Source organism: Apus apus, chromosome 2, assembly GCF_020740795.1.
Source record: "Apus apus isolate bApuApu2 chromosome 2, bApuApu2.pri.cur, whole genome shotgun sequence".
Taxonomy (NCBI): Eukaryota; Metazoa; Chordata; class Aves; order Apodiformes; family Apodidae; genus Apus; species Apus apus.
In genome coordinates this window covers 57,771,072-57,792,183 of record NC_067283.1, presented here as the reverse complement: position 1 = coordinate 57,792,183, position 21,112 = coordinate 57,771,072, and the positions used below count along the sequence as shown (strand labels likewise).

Sequence of the window (21,112 nt, the reverse complement as noted above, 5' to 3'; positions counted from 1 at the left end):
TGACCTACACCAGGACAACCCACTCCAGTCTTAACCCCCAGGAACAACTTTTAACCACTAGCGTGGAAGGTATGGCACTTGCTTCCCTAACTGCTTGTGAAGATGTATCTCTGATTCTCAATGCTTCTTACATCACAAAGTACCTATAAAAAAAAAAAAGTAGCACATTGATTTTCAACTCCCAGCCTCCCCATGACCTCCACACTATCCCTAAAGAAAGTAAGACAGGTATGAACCCTCAAGGTCTGTCTGCAATACCCTCAGACTCCTCAGTGGGCTTACAAGTCCAAGGTCTTAATAAGCTGCATTTCTGCAGCTCATTTCATTACTGCCACCCATTATTCCCTAGTCTATCCAACCAAACACCCATACTAAACACACAGAAGATATTAAGATGTTAACTAAGCTGAACATAATACTCCCATTGCGGGAAGCAAAGACAACATCTGCCTCTGTGACCTCTTGTCTGACACAGCCTGTTAAACTTCATATACCACTTTCAATTACAACCACCAATTCTCTTTTCAAGCCAAAGCGGCAAACCACCAGGCAGAGCAGTTCACAACAGGCAGAATCAAAGCCTGGTACCTAGTATAGTTTCAGCTTGTGTTCCCATTAGCAACAGTAGATAAAGTAGATAAAAACTGAAATTTCAACAATTAGTTTTCTCTCGCTGCCTGTACTAGGAAGAGAGAATTAATGGAAACCTCAAAGGAGTCTGCAGGCTGGCATAGTGGGAAATCAGAAGACCTAGTAGTACATGCTCACATAATTAATAATTGGCACCACTGTGGAATACAATTGTCATCACTTGAGCACATAAATCTTGCTCTCTGCCTTCCCTGCACTGTTAAAAACCCTTGAGGAATCAAGTATCTCCTTTCCCCTTAGCTAACCAAAACACAACTCTGCTGTAACCTCCTTAATAACTACAGCTGACATACTGCCTAAGAAAAATCCCCCTTATAATGACACAAGAGCACTGGGGACATCCACTGGAAAAGAACTTCAGCAAGGAATTACAGATCTTTTTTTGGCAGATCTGTGGCATTCTATTTTGGCAATTCAGACTCAAAGCTGTAAGAAGATGAGAGCAAACATTCCAGGTAATCCTTGCTTGATTTTTTTCTTCTCTGAGCTTCACTATCCCTACATTTGCTATATATACCAACCTGACTTTACAGATAGACTCCACTTTCACCTGGTTGTGTGTCTTTTGAATTTTATTTTTACAAAGATCAACACTCATATTAGTCCTTGATCTAGGACTACCAAGACTCACATCTTTCTTGTGTACAAAGAAATCCCTTCACCCTTCCACAGTGCCACTGATCACTATGTTGACCTGTCACTAAACTGCAGAGCCCTCAAAAGGTAAGCACAGAGCCAAAGACCTGGGTGCACTGTTTTCAAGCTACAAAACTAAATTTAAAATACACCCAAGGGGCACTGACCTTTTTTCCCCTCTGACTTCATATACACAAATAGCATATTGATTTCCAGATGAAGTAAAATAGTCAAGATCTCTCTCTGTGTATCCCAATTTCAGTTCTCATAAGCAGCTGCAGAAAAATCTTCCACTGTTAATCCAGACACAGGTTAAGGGCAAAAGAGCTGACGTGTTCACAGATAACAGGGCAGGTATCATGAGTCTAGACAGCCTAAGTTGAGGATACGCGAGCGGCTCCAACTCTTTTTCCTGGTTTGCAAAGGTCTGAGATGTGCAACAACAACAACAACAACAAAATTTTAAAAATCAGCATTTAGAGAAAAAGTACAGAGCTGAAAAGCAAGATTGCAGGACCTAAATTCAGTATCAATGCAGAGATAAAAAATGGACTATAAATGTCCCATTCATTGGTTTAAAAAGTTAAATACACCATGTACCGACAAAAGAAACTTCATAAAGGCTTCTCTGATCCCTCAACTGAAGCTACAGCTAATTTTAAAGAAAGACATTTGCAATCACCTGATCTGTCAACTTTCAATACTATCTTTATTCTTCTAAGAAATATACTGGAATGTATTACTCTAATATTTCACAGTTCCACACGCCAAAGGCACATTTAGCTCCTGTACTTCTTCCGCATATTCATGTGTTAACAAGCCCTACCAGAATATAGCCTTGCCTGCTTTTCAGAGAGATACCTCTTCAGTGCCCGGCATATACACACATATGCATATAGACACATTAGTCAACCCACAAACAACCAAGGAAATATATGAAAGACAAACTACCTTTTCTTGCATAGACAGTTAATATGGAAACATTTTCCTGGTGTGATACTTCCTGATTGGAGCCTTAGTTTGAAAAAGTCTCATATGGATGGAAAAAGATTTAAAATAATTACGTTGATGAAGAATTCTGACTCCAATGCATCTGCCAGTAATTTTCCTTCACATGACTGTAACGCCAGTCACATCAGTTAATGAGTAACTGACCAATATGAGATAAATGTTAACTCAAACAAAAAAAAATATCAACAAATGACAAGATATCTGGCATTAAGGAAATAAAATCTGTCCCTGGACAACAGGGGTATCCTGTGCTTACATTTAAATGCTTTTTTTGACTCCCAGATTCATCTTTCATTTTTATCTTCCTTATTTTTCATTTTCCTTTTTGCATGAAATACGTAATCTTTCAGAGAAGAACCATGTTCAAAGAACGAGCCATTTATTACCAAAGGTGCATTTCAAAGTCCAAATCTCAAACACTATCATATTGCTATTGCAAAAGCAATTTAACCATTTGGCTGCAATTAATCACTTTCTTCCAAGCTGCAGTTTTAACAAGAAATACTGACCACAGGTTACATGTGACATAAAGGACATGCAGGGGGAGGAGTCCTCATCAAATACATACATGACTTGCTAAATAATCTGTTCGTTCTAGTTCACTACTAATCATGTTACAAAATTGATGAAAAAGAGTGAAAAAAGGAGCAAAATTATGCCACTGACATCCTCCAAATACCATAAATTTTCAGTGATGTTAGGAGACCTTGTGAGTGTTGCATAAATTCCTGTCAGGAGCCCAAATGATAAGCTCGTTATATTATTTTATGTGTTTATTACAGACACACACACTTTTTTTCTTAACTTCTTTTTTTAACATGCACACACACTTATCTATTTATATGAATATATAGCTTCAGAGTTAAGTCTTGAAAACACATTCAATAAATCTCTCTGCTTACTTTTTTTCTTTTGACATGCCTGTTGGTTATCGTCCCACTTCTCCAACCCACCCCCCAAAGCACTCAAATCATCAATTCGCCAAGGATTCCCTTATTCGCTAAGGAAGCAAACTCAAGGACATTGAGTCCAGTATATCTTCAAGGAACGCTGTGCTCTCCAAGATACAACTTGTAACATGACAAAATTAAAAATGCAAATCCAAACTCTAGAACAAAAAGAACCATTATTGGAATATTAACTTGGGATTAAAGACCTGTAACACCTTTTTTTTTTTTTTTTTAATAGAACACCTCCAATTGTGTGATTTTAGTATCTAGTTCAGACTTTTGTCTTGGAGATATCAAGTATCCTCAGCACTTCATGCCAGACAGAACAGCTCTAAAGCATGCTTGAAACCCACTGAATTTTCCTCTACAAATTAAGCACTTTTGGGCACACTGAAAATGGCATCCTTAAAGGAAGACTTACCAGCAGAAACTGGAAAAAAGGACTTTGCAGCCACTATAATACTTTAATTTAAAAGATATGACTGTGTTCTCAAAAATAAAATATAACAGAGACAGTAAAACCAGCACTAAGACTCAGTGCAGATATACACTATTTATACTTTCACTTCAGAACAACAAATTATTTTACCCTATGGAAAGAAACCTCCTATTTGATTAGTGTAAAGCAGTTTCGAAGTTTGGAAGAAATAAAAAGAAAAATCCCATTGTAAATAGCAAAGACAACTACAGCTGAAAAACTATTAATGGGCTTCAGTCATTTTTATCAATAAAATGCCAAGATTTACTCACATATAATGCCATTATACAGCAAGCAAAAACCAAGTCACATCAGAAAAGCTTCCTAACACATTCAGTTTTTTCACCTAGTTCTGTGGTAAAGTTGCTACAGGGAAAGACACAATAAACACAGCCAGGAGCTCTCTGAATTGAAACCCGAATTCCTACAGGGATATTTTAGCACCATTTTATTAATAGCACAACTTCAGTATTTGTTATTTGCTGAAATAACACTAATTCAGCCTGTTCACACCTCATCAACATGCACAGCTGAAGCTTGAGAAACTCTCAATGAGTTCCTTGGAAAAAAACATCAGTAACTGAGTACTGTAGTATCTATAACTGAGAACTGTAACTGAGTATTGTAATGCCTGTAAGAACATCTAACATGTTCCTACAGCCTGGACCCCTGCACAATTTACTTCTGTCTACTTGGGATTATGTCTTATGAAACAATGTCTGAAATTAGCACCTTAAATAGAAAGCTACATACCTTCAGGAGCTATTTCAAAATTTAGCATATTTATATACATAAAATGACTGTTGCCCAAGACAAAGCAACCAAGCTGTTTCAAACAAAGTCACTGAAGGAAAAAAAACACCTTTCACAAGAATCCAGGAATGCAGTTATCCCAAGATAAACAAATTTATTTTCCACCTCATCATCTAGCTTTCTTCCATGCTGCAATATTCGATCTTGCAAAGCAACAGTTCTGACCTACTTTATGAAAGCTGTTCTCCAGCTCTCCAGAGCAAGACATTTGGGACATAGGTTATGTGGGAAAAGGATAAAAAAGAGTATCCTGATAACTGTAAACCAGTAACCAGAAATTAAGCCCTTTCCTTTAATCAGATCACTGGATTTGTTCCAAAAAAGTTCAGAAGCAAAGGACAAGAAATTCAGTCAGCACTTAACGTGTAGCTAACAGGGGCAAAACATTCGGCCGAAGTCAAGATTCTAAAACTAGATTTTTACTAGACTTTGCACGAGCACTCTGCATTGTGGTTTAGTTTGCGAGTCTGAGCTGTAAATGGAGTGCTAGCTACTGTTTCTGGAGTTACTGCATTTAACCATGTTTGTAAAGCAGGTTGAAATTATTTTATCCCAAATGAGTGCAAAAACATAGTATCCTTGCTCAACATGTCTCATTTTGCAGCTTTTTTGAAGAACAGTTTTTTTAAAACCATCTTAATTTTGGCCATTGCATATATCTTTGAGAGATTTGACTTCTACTTTCTTTGTACAGGTGTGACATCTTATTTACTTATGTACATATTCCTCAGGGAACTAAGCTACCCTTTCAGGATTCCAGGCCTATTATTTTTGTATAATCTTTATAAGAGAACAGGCTTCACATGCAGTGTCTCACAAATCTTGCAACATTACGAGACAGGGAGGGCAATGGGGATGCAGTTCCAGGGACATTTTCCTCTCACAAAGGAAGATAGTATTAGCATGCTGTGCACCAGATCTGCTGTACCTCAGAATTTTGGACCTCCAACATATATGTTGGTGTGATTTCTTAGGGCTTCAGTCTGCTTCCAACATCTCAGCAATGGGGAAAAGAGCTGCAGGCATTACAGTTCTTGTGGTCACAAACAGCACCAACGCAGCAAACAGTATCAAAGCTTTAGGAGGAGACAACAGGTGCTTTGTCACAAACTGCACAGGTTGCTGCTCAGCCCACAATTTTCACTGCTTACAGTGTGCCTCTAGCATCTGGGCGAGACAGATGTTCATCAAATGAAAGTATTAAAGACAACATGACAGAAATACTCAAACAATAAACTTAAGTTAAAATAGGGGAGTGATCTTTTTTCTTAATACACATTACAGAGAAGATGGAAATGCTTTCTTATACTTCAACTATGGGAGATATTTTAAATGTTTCCCTCAGAAAGACAGAACAAGACAAGGGAAGCAGTCTTTTAGAAGTAGTTAATATAATATACTATGAAATGTCACACCGAAGTAATAAAAGCAAATTCTAACGAAGCTTAAGACATTTCAGGTTGATTATACAAAACAGTCAGGACTTCTTTCAGGATGCAGCTAATAAACTTCAAAACACATAGTACTCACTTTCATTCTATGTTTCCACTAAATTTTGATTACTCATGCTGATGTTTATAACTCAGTCTCAATTCTTCCATCAAGTCAATAAGGCAACTCCTTGCAATCTAAGGCTGGGGTGGCTCCATTTTGAGATGCAATATTGCAAGACAGAATTCAACCAGGTCCTAGAAGTATGCACTCTTCATTATAACCCCTGTAAAAGCAATACAGTATGACACAGCAATGATGCAAAATGCACCATTGGGGCATTTTGTCAGCTACCCAATTACAGCCAGTGTTGATGGTTAAAGTGTCCTTCAAGATGTTGTTGTTGTCTTAGCTGTAACAGCAGACACAAAAGCAATGCCTCTTGTGTATAACCTATGAGCATCATGTACAACTTTTTATAACAGTAGCTCACAAAGAAAGCTTACAAGAATATACTACTCCTACTTGATTCCCATTTCCCAGAGATGAGTGTGGCATGAGCTATTTAATGACACCTAAGGGAAAATTCCAAGCAGCAGCAATATAAAATGCATCATCTGATCCCACTTTAAAAGGATGACAAATGCCTTTCTACCTCACTTAAAAAACGAGGTTACACGGCAAGTCTGTGTCAGACCTGTTCTATCTGTACAGAAAGGATCAAAGCTAGAAAATAACTGGACCAGTAATTAAGTGCTTCCCAAAATGAGGCAAAACAAGACAGGGCATAAGAGGAAAAAACAAACCAACAGCTTCTGGTGCAGATGTTTTGACTACGTAAGTATCTGGTTTTTATTAATGGCAAGAACAATAACCCAGAAAAAGAGTTTTCTTCGACAGATAGGCATCTGATTTAATAATCTTCTTATTCTTGATTAGTTGATACAGCTTTTGTAGTTTCAACTTCAAATACATATGGATGAACAGCAAGAAGGGAGGTAAGAAACCTGCTTACCTTTTCTTCACATTTCCTGTGGCAGGCATACTTGCAAACTAAAATAAAAGGAAATAAAATACATGAGTAAAAGAGTGGGTAGATTCTCCCTTCCATTTCCTTCTATCAGCTTTCCACTAGAGATCTGGCCAAACTTAAGTCTGTGTATATAAAAGCATTTATATACTTCAAAACAAATCAATAACTAAAAAAAAAGATAAATAACAAAAATAAATGCTTTTACTTTTGATCTGTTCTTGAAAGACTAGTCAATTACAGCAATGCTGTCAGATTTATGAATTCCATCAGCTTTAACATCTGCCTGGTTACATTTCACAGGTTAATTATCCTGACACCTACCTTTACAGGTCCACATGCACCAGAAATGTTACCATCTAAGTAACACAGATAGTATGATCAAATTGTTCCCAGTGTAACCTGTGAATCTTAGTCATTCCAGCACTTCTTCCAGAGACCTAAGAAAAGTAGGTGACTTCAAACTCCTAAGTGACCATAACTGTTCAGACTTCCATTTCTGGTTGTGAAACACAGTTCACATAGTGCTGCAAATATTACTTCCACTTCATTTCTTTTAAGTTCCTGATGACCCAAGAGCTGAAAAGGATGAATCGTAGTAGCAAGTTTAGATTCAGAAAACACCACTTAATTTAAAAAGTAGCCAGATGAGCAGTGATGTAACTATGACAAGACAGCATAATAGCTAGTATCTGACACAAGCTGGTTTTAATAGATTTTCCATTTATACGCACTTCCTTCTTTACTCTGAAATCTGCTTTATTTCCATACAATGTCTGTCCTTTGGGTTACTGTGAGCTAAATTGAACAGGTCAATCTTTCCTGAATTTAAAATACAATCTCTAAGGTCAGTAAGCCATAGAATACCACAGAGATTTAGCTGGATGATTAACTGAGGCCTAACCTTAGACCACTGAAGCTGAAAGCCATGCTAATTTCTTGATGCTTCTGCCAGGAGAAAGATACTCTACAACCTGACCCAAGAGAAAAGATGCAAATACTAAGATGTCAGGTCAGCAAATACACAACCATGCCCATTTCAGATTTAAGTGCATCAAGTGCTGAATGAAAAGCCTTCATGCTCCAGTCACTTCTTATAGAAAAAAAAGGCTTACTGACCCATTTTCTTTTTCAAATTTGTAGGTGCTATGCTGATTTATTTTTCCCAAGTTAGGAACAAGCTCTTTGTACACCGTGCTACACAGGATCAAGATTCTTTACTCTAAAAATGTACTAGTGTTCAAACAAACACACTGCTCTATTAATAATGATAATGATAAATAACCACACATCACTTACAAACACTATCAACCTTAAAGTAAATGGAAGATGGCTTTTAATTAATGGAGAAAAATTTCATTTTCTTGTGTGACAGCATGAGGGACGCCTAAATTCATTAAGTTATTTCATGCGCAGAAACAACATATTAAGTAGAATGCACATTTTAAATCAGCTTTGACTTTGTAAAAGGTTACCAGATGCTCTAAAACTATGCGTGCATACTATTTGTTCCGTCTGTAACTTACTTCAACACCTCCTGCAAAACAGTGAAGAAAAAAAAAGAATCACAAACGAATTAAGAATGAAACAGTAAACCTGTTGTCGCAAGCCGGTACTGGGGGGCTATATATATTTCCTTACACACAGAAAAAAATATATATATAAACAGCATTTGAAAGAAAGGGAGGTATCAAGAAAATATCATTAATTGGGTATGAGGAAGCATGCAGGCACATAGAGTGAATGGAGTAAGGGCTGTGCTGTGGCAGCCACAAAACTTCAAGCACCTGAGCATAGAAGAGATAGTGGAGAGAATCACTACTGCCTTTCCAGGGACACCCTTCTACAATGCAACTCATGTGATTTTCTCCACTGTGGCTGCTAACATCACAATCTGTAAGAAATCCCTTCACCAATACTAGCAAATTAACTACTCACTGTTATGGTTTGAAGGGAGCCAGGCTAATTTTATGGTACCAAGATGAGGACCTGGAGAGAGGATGTTTAGGACCCTGAGGAATCCAGGGGGCAGAAAAGAGAGGAGTCAGGATTCCCTCCCATCTCCTGCTATACTCTATATAAAGCCAGGAGGACTGGAAGCCTGCCCCTCCCTGCTCCATTCTTCCTTGCTCCTTTGCTGCACTAAGAGGTCATGGAAAGAGGCTCCTGCTTTTTAATCAGCTAATTCAGCTCTGCAGGATCTGAATCCATCAGGTGCTGGGAAGAGCCGTGGACCTCTTTCCTGAATCAGCCCTGCTGCAAGGAACCCTCAGACGCTTATCTCTGCAATCAGGTTTTGTATAGAATTTCTATATATTTGTTCCTCATCCTATGTGTTACTGTCCTTCCCCTGTTCCAGTAAACCTATTCCAGTTTTAACTTCCAACCTTTAAGTCTCTCTTCCCTATTACACTTTTATGTTCCCTTGGAAGGGTGGAGAGGGGTAGCAGAGGAACTCTTCTCTGTGTTTCATTTGCCCTGAAACACTCATCCACAGAGAAAGATCAATCTCCTTGACACTTCATGACTTAGAATTCACCTAGCCACAGCTAATGCTATGACCTCACACAACTATCCTGCCTGGACAGTTGCACCTTCCAGCCTGAGGCTAGTTTTGTCTCAGCATAAGCATTTACAGTACTTGCAAAGAGATGGATTACCTTAATAATTAGATTGCCAGCAAGTCTGAGTCACATTTCATAGAATCACAGAATCACAGAATCACAGAATCACAGAATCACAGAATCACAGAATCACAGAATCACAGAATCACAGAATCACAGAATCATAGGGGTTGGAAGGGACCTTGAAAGATCATCTAGTCCAACCCCCCCTGCCAGAGCAGGGTCACCTAGAGTACATCACATAGGAACGCATCCAGGTGGGTTCTGAATGTCTCCAGTGAAGGAGACTCCACAACCTCCCTGGGCAGCCTGTTCCAGTGCTCTGTCACTCTTACAGTAAAAAAATTCAATATGCCAGCTGTCTTTAGAGAAAACCTTGAGTAGAACAGAGTTGTACTTTCAGAAAATTTCTAAGGCCAAAAAAGCAGTATCATACCAGAATCATGAAACACATACCAATGCAATGCAATGCAACACACAGGAATGACGGAATGTACTAACAGAACATCAATTGTTAGGAAAAATATATGCAACTTACAGTTCAAAGATCTCAACAAGCAGCTTCTACCAAATGCTGGCATTCTTCAGGCAACACTTACAAGCGAAATAGCACTCAACTCTTTTCAGAACTACAGCCCAAGTGTATTTGAATTTAAAAATGTGTCTGAAACATTCCAGAGGACTTAATCAACGTCACAACTCAGAAAGGCTACCTCAGTTATTCAACTGAACAGCTGAATGTCTGCATCCCGTGCATCAGCTCATGTTAAACACCAGACTTTTCAAATTTGTGTTTAAGGATTCTGGCAACAACTGTCCCAAGCTGGCTGGCAATGAAACAGAAACCAAGCCATATTTAATCAATTTACTATACTTCAAAATAGTTCCTAAACAATAGCTCTGAGAATCCACTTCTTTAAAAGGAGGAAATAAAGAGGAGAGGGAAGAGAGAGAGAGAAAGAGGAAAGAGAGAGACAGAAGAAAAGAAGAGAGAGATGAGTATCACTTGATACTAATTTTTAACTTCCTGCTGACAAATAATAACCTAGGAAACATAATTAGAGGCCTAGTTGCTTGGAAGAGTCCTTGATGATCCAAAACAAAATGTAATCTAAGTTAACCATATAAAAATATTTGTGTAATCAGGACTTAAGTTTTTTATAGTTCCTAATTCCAGTCTTGCGTCTTAATACCAAGGGAAGACAGGTGTCAGAGTCATAGGAATGGAAAAGCCCAGCCATTTTAATATCTAGGACAGTGATACCACTACAGAGCAACATCTCCGTCCTGCATGAACTGTTTTGCACAAAATTCCAGGTCTGTCACTGGCTCTGAAGAAAAGATATTGTCCTTTTTTCAGAAACCTAATAAAGAAGTTTTAGCAAATGCATAGCAAGGCCACCACTAGTGTCTTCTCCGGGCAGTCCTCTCTACAGAAAGACATCCATGACCAAAATGTGCCCAATCAAGAGATATGAGCGGGCCATTTATATTTCCAAAAGGGTTTAATAACATTGGAATCTGTTTATTAAAAAAAACTCTCACCAACACACATACACTTTTCTGCTGACCTGTTCCTACCAGCTCGGCAACAACTCATCCCAAGATAAACATCCAAAATCAAAGCAGTATGAGAAAAGACACAAATTATTACAGCAGCATTAAAAATAAGAAAGAATGCAGTTTTGCATGGGGCAGAGTTTCTTTTGGGTGGGCGGTTTAGCTGCAAAAGTAATTATTTCTGTTTTTAAGAAGGTATCAAGAGTCATGTGCCAAAGATGCTGCAATTCCAACAGCTACTCGACAGCAGCAATATCTGCCAGTGCACTTCTTGTGCCTCAGATGTTTTCCTTTTTTTTTTTCATACTCAGCCAAACATTGTCTCTTCATCTGAATTATTACTCCCAGCATTCATGACAGGGACTGCAAGCATAATTTTTGAAGATGAAGTCTAAAAGACAGTTATTGGATATCTGTGCATTTTTTACTTGAGGTAGCTCTACAGTAAAGAGCACTGTGAATTAAGTTTTCCTGCATGTGAAATATTCCACCTGCTGACAACAGCAGTGGAATACCTTTATTAAGAGAAAAATATATTTGCACTACTGCTGCAGTAGTATGTCTGTTCTTTTCCCACCTTCTTCCTGTCTTGTAGTAAAAATCTTGACCAGCAAGGTTTTGGGGGGATTTTTTGGGGTTTTTGCGTGGTTTTTTTTTCCCCTGTGGAGTTTATAGTTTAACTTTATCCTTTAACCACATCCTGAAAATTCTTAGTAACTTTTTGGTTGGTTTGGGGGTTTTTTGGTGTTTTTTTTGTTGTTGTTGCTTAATTTCCCACAGATGCTGTTACAAAGGCAAAACATCAGCACAGTGAAAATGTCTTCACATTTTTAAAAGTTAAAGCTCTCACACAGCAACTTTTCCTCACCTTTCTAAGCTACATCTGCAAGTCAGATAGTAAAGTATTAAACCTTAATCCAGTTTGGAACCAAAGGTTATTTTTAGACTGTCTTTCTCCAGCTGAACAGACAACCCCATGCTGCGACTTTTCATCCACAAAACCATCTCAACCAGACTATGGTTTACTGTATCCACATGATACAAAAAAAATGTCTGGACTGTCTCCAGTTTTTTCTCACAGTTGCCAACAGTGCAAGAACTGTAAGATCTCAACAGCCTGCATGCCTCTGATGGATCTTGAAAACATATCCTGCATAAATTATGCTACGACCAAAAATTAGAGAAAAGTAAGAGTTTGGCTTAAAATGGCTGATCCTCAATTAAGAAAGTCTGTGTTAAAAACTTATTTTTTAAGTGGCTAAGATATTATGAGCCTGGAAGTTTTGACTCAGCTCTTCTTAAGTTCCTACACAAAACAAGCAAAGAAGACCTTCACCAGAAGAGAAAACTATACAGGCTATGCAAAGAAGGTCATTAGTTTGATTCAAGTACTTGTACAGTTGTAGGCATATCTTCCAAAGGTATTTTTTAAAATCTCATTATGACAATAGACAAGAACACTGCATAAAATCATCTAACTACTCCCTCTCTTACCTATTTAGTTAAGGTCCAAATCCTTAATGTATTTAAATGTAGTTATGTTTGCAGCCTGGCTTAGTTTCTTGAAGCTTTCCACATGTACTAGAACAAACTCTTCAGCATTATTTAGAATGTATTTCTTCACGCAGACGTTCTTTATTTAACCTTTATCTTCCTATACAGTATTTCTCTCTCCCATGGTAGCTCCTCTGCCCTTGTTTTGAAGCCGATTAGCACTGTAAGGTTTTAGCCACATGTATCAAGATTTACTTTGGGGTTCCTAACCCCCTTGGTGTATCAAGTTCATCACACTCAAATTATACACTACAATAATGGCAGCATTTCATTTCAGATTTCTGGGTTAGAGCACATAACCCTAACTTTAATTTACTCTTACGAATCTTGAGTTCTCTTCAAGTGGCCTAAGTTTATAAAATTGCAGGTACACCAGATCACATAGCAGTCATTGGTTTTCCTGGAAAAATGCAGGGAGGCCCACACCAGATCACATTTACTTTGTGCCTTTTTTTTTTTTTTCCTCTTATTTTTAATTTATTAGCTGTAATGAATAAAATAAAGATATTAAGAAACCTTAGTTGTTTGAACTTCAAAATACATTTTATAGCCATAGATCAAATTCTGGCATGATTAAATCAATCAATATGAGATAAATTGACAACTTGTGTTTTCACTACAGACAACATTCTGAAACATCATCTAGTGTTTGTGATGCAGCTTGGCTGCTACAAACATTAAACATCCAACTAGAGGTTTTTGTGCTGTGTACTTTTCATTTTTAAGTTAGTAGGAACTCTATTCCTCTAAATTAGAGGAATCTCTAAGGAACTTACCTTAGGGATTTCTGCCACAATTCCTCCCCCATTCTCTAGTTCCCACTGTGGTAACAACATGTCATCAATAGATGTATATTTTACAGCTTCTCTCAGCTCCAGAGAGGGCTGTGTTCAGCCAGAATCCATATGTACTCCTGTATAATGCCTACTAATTACTGTGATTTCTTCTCTATCTCTATATGCTCCAGTAAGTCATTATTCACCCTTTGCTTTCATGTTTTTGCTGTTGTTATGCACATAGTTTCCATCCCTCTTGAACTGGGGAGCCCAGAACTGGACACAATACTCCAGATGTGGTCTTAGGAGAGCAGAGCAGAGGGGGAGGAGAACCTCCCTTGACCTGCTGGCCACACTGTTCTTAATACATCCCAAGATACTATTGGCTCTCTTGGCCACAAGGGCACATTGCTGTCCCATGGATAAGTTGTTGTCAACCAGGACCACAAGGGTCCCCCCCCATGGGGCTGCTTTCTAGCAGCGCAACCCCTAATCTATACCTTATACCTGTGCTTATTCTTGTTGAACCTAATTAGGTTCCTCTTTGCCCAGCTCAACAGTCTGTCTAGATTTCGCTGAATGGCTGCACAGCCTTCAGGTGTATCAGCCAATCCTCCCAGGTTTGGATCATCAGCAAACTTGCTGAGGACACACTCCATCCACTCATCCAGGTCACTGATGAAGATCTTGAGCAAGACTGGGCCCAGTATTGACTCCTGGGAAACACCACTAGTCACAGGTCTCCAACTGGATTCTGCACCATTTATCAAAACCCTCTGGCCTCTATTGCTTAGCCAGTTCTTGATGCATCTCACTGTCCGCTCTTCTAACTAACACTTCCTGAGCTTATCCACAAGGATGTTATGGGACACAGTGTCAAAAGGCCTGCTAAAGTTGAGGAAGACAACATCCCCTGTTCTCCCTCCACCTATCCATTCTGTCACAAGGGACAGAAACACATAGGCCTAGGAATCAAAGAAGACAGAAAGACGGAGTCCTTCCTGGGCACCAGACATGGACGGAAGAGGGAAGTTCACTTCCATGATCCCTTAATTTATACCAAGAGTTAGGCATATATGGGATAGAATAATCTGATCAGTTTTGCCAGCTGTCTAGTCTCCTCCTCCCTACAGGTGGGCTGCAGATATAACTCTTCTGCTCCTGTAGTGGCCGAAGCAGCAGAATAAGAGGAGCAAAGTATCCTTGGTCTCTCAGAAGTAACTATAAACATTCAAGTTATCAGTCCACTGGCTGGAAAACTTGCTGCTAGTTTCAGCAACTGTGCTGCATAAATGAGAGTTCACTGAAGGGGGGGAAAAAAAAAAAAAAAAACCTCAGGAAAAAGAAAATTGTCTTCATTCTGGCTCAAACCAGGACATCCTCCCAGATGGTTTTCACAAACAAGGCTGAAAGTCAAATGAGGTCTTACAGTAAAATCTGGAATCCCTTCCTAATCCAGCCTTGCACAGGCACTCAATAATCCCACTTCTTGAAGTTCACAGGAGGTACTAGCTATTAACTTGCTTTAGGGACAAGAGATCACACTCCTTGGTTCCACATCCTGCATATTCTAGTTTACATGCAGTAGTGTTTGTCTGTCTTAACATCCAATGTTGGTCATTCCCTAGACCACTGTATTGTTTGCTGGGTAAAAACCTGGCTGGATGGCTGGGCCCAAAGAGTTGGAATGAATGGAGTTAAATCCAGCTGGCAGCTGGGCACAAGTGGTGTTCTCCAGAGCTCAGTGTGGGGCCAGTTCTGTTCAGTGTCTTTATCAATGATCAGGGAAAAGCAGATTGAGTGTACCCTCAGTAAGTTTGCAAGACACCAAGTTGGGAGGGAGTGTCGATCTGCCTACGGGCAGGAAGGCTTTACAGAGGAACCTCAACAGGCTGGATCAATGGGCCAAGGCCAGTGTTCTACAAGGTCAAGTGTCTGGTCCTGCATGTGGGTCACAACAACCCCATGCAAAGCTACAGGCTTGGGGAAGAGTGGCTGGAAAGCTGCCCAGGGGAAAAGGACCTGGGAGTGCTGGTCGACAGCCAGCTGAATAGGAGCCAGCAGTGTGCCCAGGTGGCTAAGAAGGCCAACAGCATCCTGGCTTGTATCAGCAAGAGTGTGGCCAGCAGAATGAGGGAAGAGACCATCCCCCTGTACTCAGCACTGGTGAGGCTGCACCTTGAGTACTATGTTCAGTTTTGGGACACTCACTACAAGACAGACATCAAGGTGCTGGAGCAAGTTCAAAAAGGGCAACAAAGCTGGTGAAGGGTCTGGAGAACAAGTCTTAGGAGCAGCACTGAAAGGGTAATTAAACACTGAAATAAGCTGCAAGGGGAGGTGGTTGAGTCACCATCCCTGGAGGTGTTTAAAAAGCCATTTAGATGTGGTGCTTAGGAATGTGGTTTAGCACTGGACTCAGTGGAGTTAGGTTAATGGTTGGACTGCATGATCTTAAAGGTCTCTTCCAACCAGAATGATTCTGTGATTCTGTAACTGAAAACATACTGTGCTAGTAAAATGAAATTCTAATTCTCATCATCGCACCAGTCCATGTAACTTTTGTATTTGGAGGTAGTTAGCAGTTAATTGCTTAGGAAAATACTAAAGTTTTCTTGTTTGTTTTCTGATGTCTCTTGACGACTTTGAGCTGTACATACAAGGGATCCATCATTACAAATCTCTAAAGTATTAACTGAAGCTGTATAAACTGACCTTAGAATCATTTTAAAACAGTCTCATGGAAGGTAATACAACTTGTGGATCAGTGCTCAAGAGTACACGTAAGTGTACATACAAACACCCTGCAGAAAAGCAAGACTGATAGGACAAAAACCCTTTTAACCTAATGACAGCCTTTTCATTCTCAAATATCTACCACATTATAATACTATAATACATACCCGTAACTATATGGCTATGTCTATTACCAGAATAAAACATCTTATGGTTAATTAAGCAATGCCTATTGCCATAATTAACTGTAAGACAGTTATGCTATAGTTATGTTGAAATCACAGTTAATATATATCTCATATATAATGTAAGATAGTTAGATGGACAGATCTCACAGCACACTCATAGAAGTACCTAGTAACACAGGATCTTATTTCACAAGGATCGTTCACTGGAACCCAGGGTGACACAAACACCCCTACCCCGCAAATATACCCTACATGTTTCACCATTTAGAGTCAATTGTAATGTCACTGGCCTAAGCACGATGCAAACTTCTCTGGCATTTACAGCTTTCTAGTCTGTCTGCCCGAACTGTAACCATAGATGTGCTTTGCACGCTATTAAGATACTAGTATGTTATTACTTACCTTAGCACTTAGTGAAAGACTATATAAAACCACCTATCATATATGATTAAATATGCATATATTTACACAATAGGCAAAACAAGCCATAAGAACAGTTAGCTGACTCCAAATGAGTCTCAGTATAAAACTGTATTTGATCTTGACAGAAGCAATGAGTGTGTGATTAATTACAGAGAACTCTTCGTATTGGGTAACTCCAACTAACCCAAACTGAGATTTTAAGTGGATCATTAGCCATGACCATCACAAACAAGCACGTGAATTTCAAAGGAAAATATCAAACCTCTTTCAGAAGAAAAATGTCTCCTGTCATCTTCAAATCCTGATCTATTATCTGTAAGCAGCTGTAAGCTCTTGCTTAAAAACAGGCATAGTAATTTTATGAGAAAGTATACTTTCTACTATCACTTCATGCTACATGCTCAAGGAAACAGTCCAGGACTTACTGTAAGCCAATCAATGCTTGTACAAGACCATATGTTAAAATTACTTAGAAGACAGAAGTTACTATACAGATTAATTTTAACTAAAGAAGGTTAATTGTATCCTTTATTACACTCAGCTTGCACAAAACGGCATGGTAAGCATTCCTCTGCTGACAATACAGCTAACAGTACATAACAATGAAATTTAACGCTTCTTTCACTTGTGTTTAGTCCTGGCTCAAAATATCCGGAAGAAAGCAAAACTCACATGTATTCAAGCCATCAAGGAAAACAGCTTTCAGGAAAAACAAAAAACTGAGAAACTAAAAAGTCTACAAGCATTCCTACTTATACACATATTCCCAAAAAATCCACATTTATGGCCAGGTTAGATCAACAAATAGATAGTCAGTTCATTCAAACTACCATTAACTGCTTTAACTTCAAAATTTAGTTCATGGAATGCTTTGTATTGCATGTAAAGCTTCTCTAGCAGCACTGTACTGGTTTGATCCAGAACAGAACTGATTTTTTTTAAAATAATCTTACTTTTCAGTTAAGTAACTTCTAAGCAACTCTACTTTCTGAAATTAACAGCATGTTTTTTCAGCCAGTGTCTGCTTCTAGGACTGACAACTCTGGATGCTTACAGTTATTGCTGGAGAATGGTGTGCAGAACCAAGGTCACTGCTTGGTTCTGCTTAATTTCTTGAGTGCCAGAAACCAAAGTGAGGAAAGGGGTCACATTTGAGACCCTCCTGTGGGGAAGAGCAGACCAGAGAGGTGACCAAAACAGAACAAACAAAGTATTCTATCCCATACATGTCATACTCAATATAGAGCTGAGATATCATGAGGGTCAAGCTTTCTTTGTCCTTGTCTGGAGTCCTGAGATTGGGAAGATTCAAAGCATCTAAAAAAAAAAATAAAAATCTCTGTTCTACAGTAAGAGTAATTTGATCCCAATACAATAAATTGTAATTTTAAAAAACAAAGGAAAAGGAAGTAAAATAGAAAATGTTTATATTTTATACATATAAAAAGAAATAAAACAAAGTCAGTCACATGAAGATACACAAACTACATCATTATGAAAGCTTGTTTACAAATAAAGTAAAATAATTAATATTCAATATCTAAGATAAATAGCTTAAAAGAAATAATCAAAAGGCTTTCGTAACACTACAGCCCTTCGGTTAACTATGTAAATGTGCATGATTAGAATGTGTATCTGCTTAACCCTGAATTGAACTGTACTGCAGAGAAGATAAAATAAGCTCAAAAGGATTGAAGTTTAAGGTGGTGCTGAAGACATGGGGAGTCATGTGGTCCTTGATTTACTACAGAATATACAGGTACTACAGAAATCAATCAACTTCTCTTTGTCCTTTTTTCAGCATGAGAGGATGCATCAAAGACACAGTCTAGCTATGAACATGCCTACCAGGCCGGGAGACAGCTAGAAGCTTTCCTTTCTTCAAATCTGCCTTTCCTTTTTGCCACTGTTTTCATAGAGTTTGATAAAAATAAATTCACTATAACTGAATATGCTTTACTGAGGTGGACTAACGTGTACAAGGACAAACGGATACCATCATTCAAGAATACTTTTCAACCATTTCTTTTCCATAGAAAGCTTTTAGGCACTGCATTCCAACCTGACTATTAGCCAAGGACTCATTTTGCAAGAAAGGGCTAAAAAACGTATTCCCAAGATGACTGCCACATACTCATGAAAACTTACATAACCAACACAATGCTCAGTTATGGCTTTCTTCCCTTCCTTCCGTCCTCCCTTCATTCCCTTCCATCCTCCCTTCTTGCCTCCCTGTCTGCCTTCTTTTCCTCTCTTTCCTTCAACAAGTAGATGTTTCACTGCAAGATAAACAGCAAATGCTACATAGTGACTCTGGAGCCTTTCCCCTCCCTTCATTTCTCTTGACACATTTCCTTTAGCTGTTAAGATATTATAGTCTGGAAGAAACCTGCATTGTGTACAAAGAGCTATTATTTTCTAAGGAGAAACTGTTAAAAGTCAAGATTTTTTCATTAATACACAAAGAAACTTTATTTCTTCTTAACTAAAGGCTTTTCTCCTCCCTCCTCTCCCTCAAAAGCCAACTTGATCACTTTCATTCAGCAACATCAGGAGAATTTAGAAGTAGCAGCACCAGCCAGGATTTGGCTCTGCAACAGTAGGTTTCTTTTTCTTCATACTAATAGACTTTCACAGTACTAGGGTACATTTAAAGTACTGCAGTGCTGGCAAGGGAACAGACAGCCTTTATTCTAGCTTTTCCAGAACTCTGTTTTATAAAGCCCATGCTGTAAGTTAAAATACAAATGGATTCCTATTAAACTGCTCATCGCTTCACTCTGTGTAACTACTATCACTCCAATCCCACAGGTAAGTATCAAGCAATTATGAATCAAAATGTACTAGCAGCAAAGAAGGATGGTGGGTCTGCCTGATGCTCACATCAACAAAAGGCGTTATGTGATACTATCACGGGACTCCTGAAAATTGCACCCAGAAACCTACAGAAAATTATCCCAGACAGACTTGTCCAGATACGGACACGGATGAATCACGGCCAATTGGTTTGGGGAGTGTGTTGGAGGGATCCAGTAGGAGTGCTTGCAGAATTTTAGTTCCTTAGGTCTTTTGTTTTTCCTGAAAGCTTTTTTCCTTGGTGGTTTGAATACATGTGAATTTTGCTTTCTTCCCAATACTTTGAACCATGTCTAAACACTAGCCAAAGAGGTGTTACATTTCATTGGCATGTTAGTTGGCATTAGTATCTGCATTTGAACCAAGGCTGTACCACATTGGGGTGAAAGGAAAACTTTCTCAGACTCATCCTAACCTCTGACCTGTTTACAAAACACGCGGTAAAGCTTTCAGCACCTTTGGTAGGTAAACACACTGACAAAGCTTTTGTGAGTTTGAAACTTCCATCTCTGGGCCATGAGAACTCAAATCCAGAGCAAAGTGACAAACATTTTTTTTCTGTTCCCAATCCCAAGGCACTTCAAAGTACTGATTCTCTCCTGGTACAGTGCTTTTTACACAAAACCAACAGGGGTCGTGTCTTCTGACAGGTCCTTCACTAAGCAGGCTTCCTTCCAACAATGCTATAACTGTTGTTTTCAGCTAAATCCTAAGAACTTTGGAACCAACCTTCAGAAGGACAGTGAGAAGAAATATGTTAAAGAAATACATACATAACTACCACTGCTATGACAGTAACCATAATGCTGAACAAGTGAGGAACTTTACGTTTAGCTAATCCTCTGCAAAGTCTAGACCTCAGCTCAGGAAATTCCTTCCATATCCAAATCTCTCACCTCCCTCTCAAACCCTCAGACAGATCCTAAGCTGTCAAGAACATGGCAGGGAGGAGGTGGGAGGAAGAGATCCATCTAGAAAAGGAAAACTGTGTGAACACCTCTAAGCGAAAACAGTGACTCTCCAGATAAAGAGACAATAGCATTCTCCTACTAGGAGGGAAGACATGCATAAGGCAAGTAAAGAGACTTTTTTATTAACATGGAATAACAGAAACTGGACACTAGCAAGCTAAACCAGTACCGGGGATCAAAACCCCTGTCCCTGGACAACCTGCAGAAAGGATCTATTGAGCTTTCCCAAGATTTAATTTCACCACTGATATCCCATGGAGAAGAGGCAATTCTACACAGCAAGGGAGAAGAGTGGAGCTCAGCTTTACCTCCATCCCTAGAAAGCTGATGGAACAGCTAATTCTCGGTGCCATCTCAAAGGATGTCGAGGAAACAGAGATTATCAGGAGTAGTCAGCTTGGATTCACCAAGGGCAAGTCATGCT

General features: G+C 38.9%; 1 protein-coding gene across 11 annotated transcripts in view; it reads right to left on the bottom strand.

Annotated features, from left to right (window-relative positions):
• TNS3 (tensin 3) overlaps positions 1-21,112 on the bottom strand; it is a 232,520-nt gene that overhangs the window by 134,786 nt on the left and 76,622 nt on the right. For 9 of the 11 annotated variants that reach the window (XM_051612873.1, XM_051612875.1, XM_051612872.1 and 6 more), the window contains one exon: positions 6,986-7,023. In XM_051612873.1, the coding sequence (XP_051468833.1) occupies positions 6,986-7,023 (38 nt within the window). Of the gene's footprint in view, positions 1-2,238; positions 2,404-6,069; positions 6,257-6,985; positions 7,024-21,112 lie in introns of those variants that run through there. The other 2 variants (XM_051612878.1, XM_051612877.1) reach the window with 2 other exon arrangements.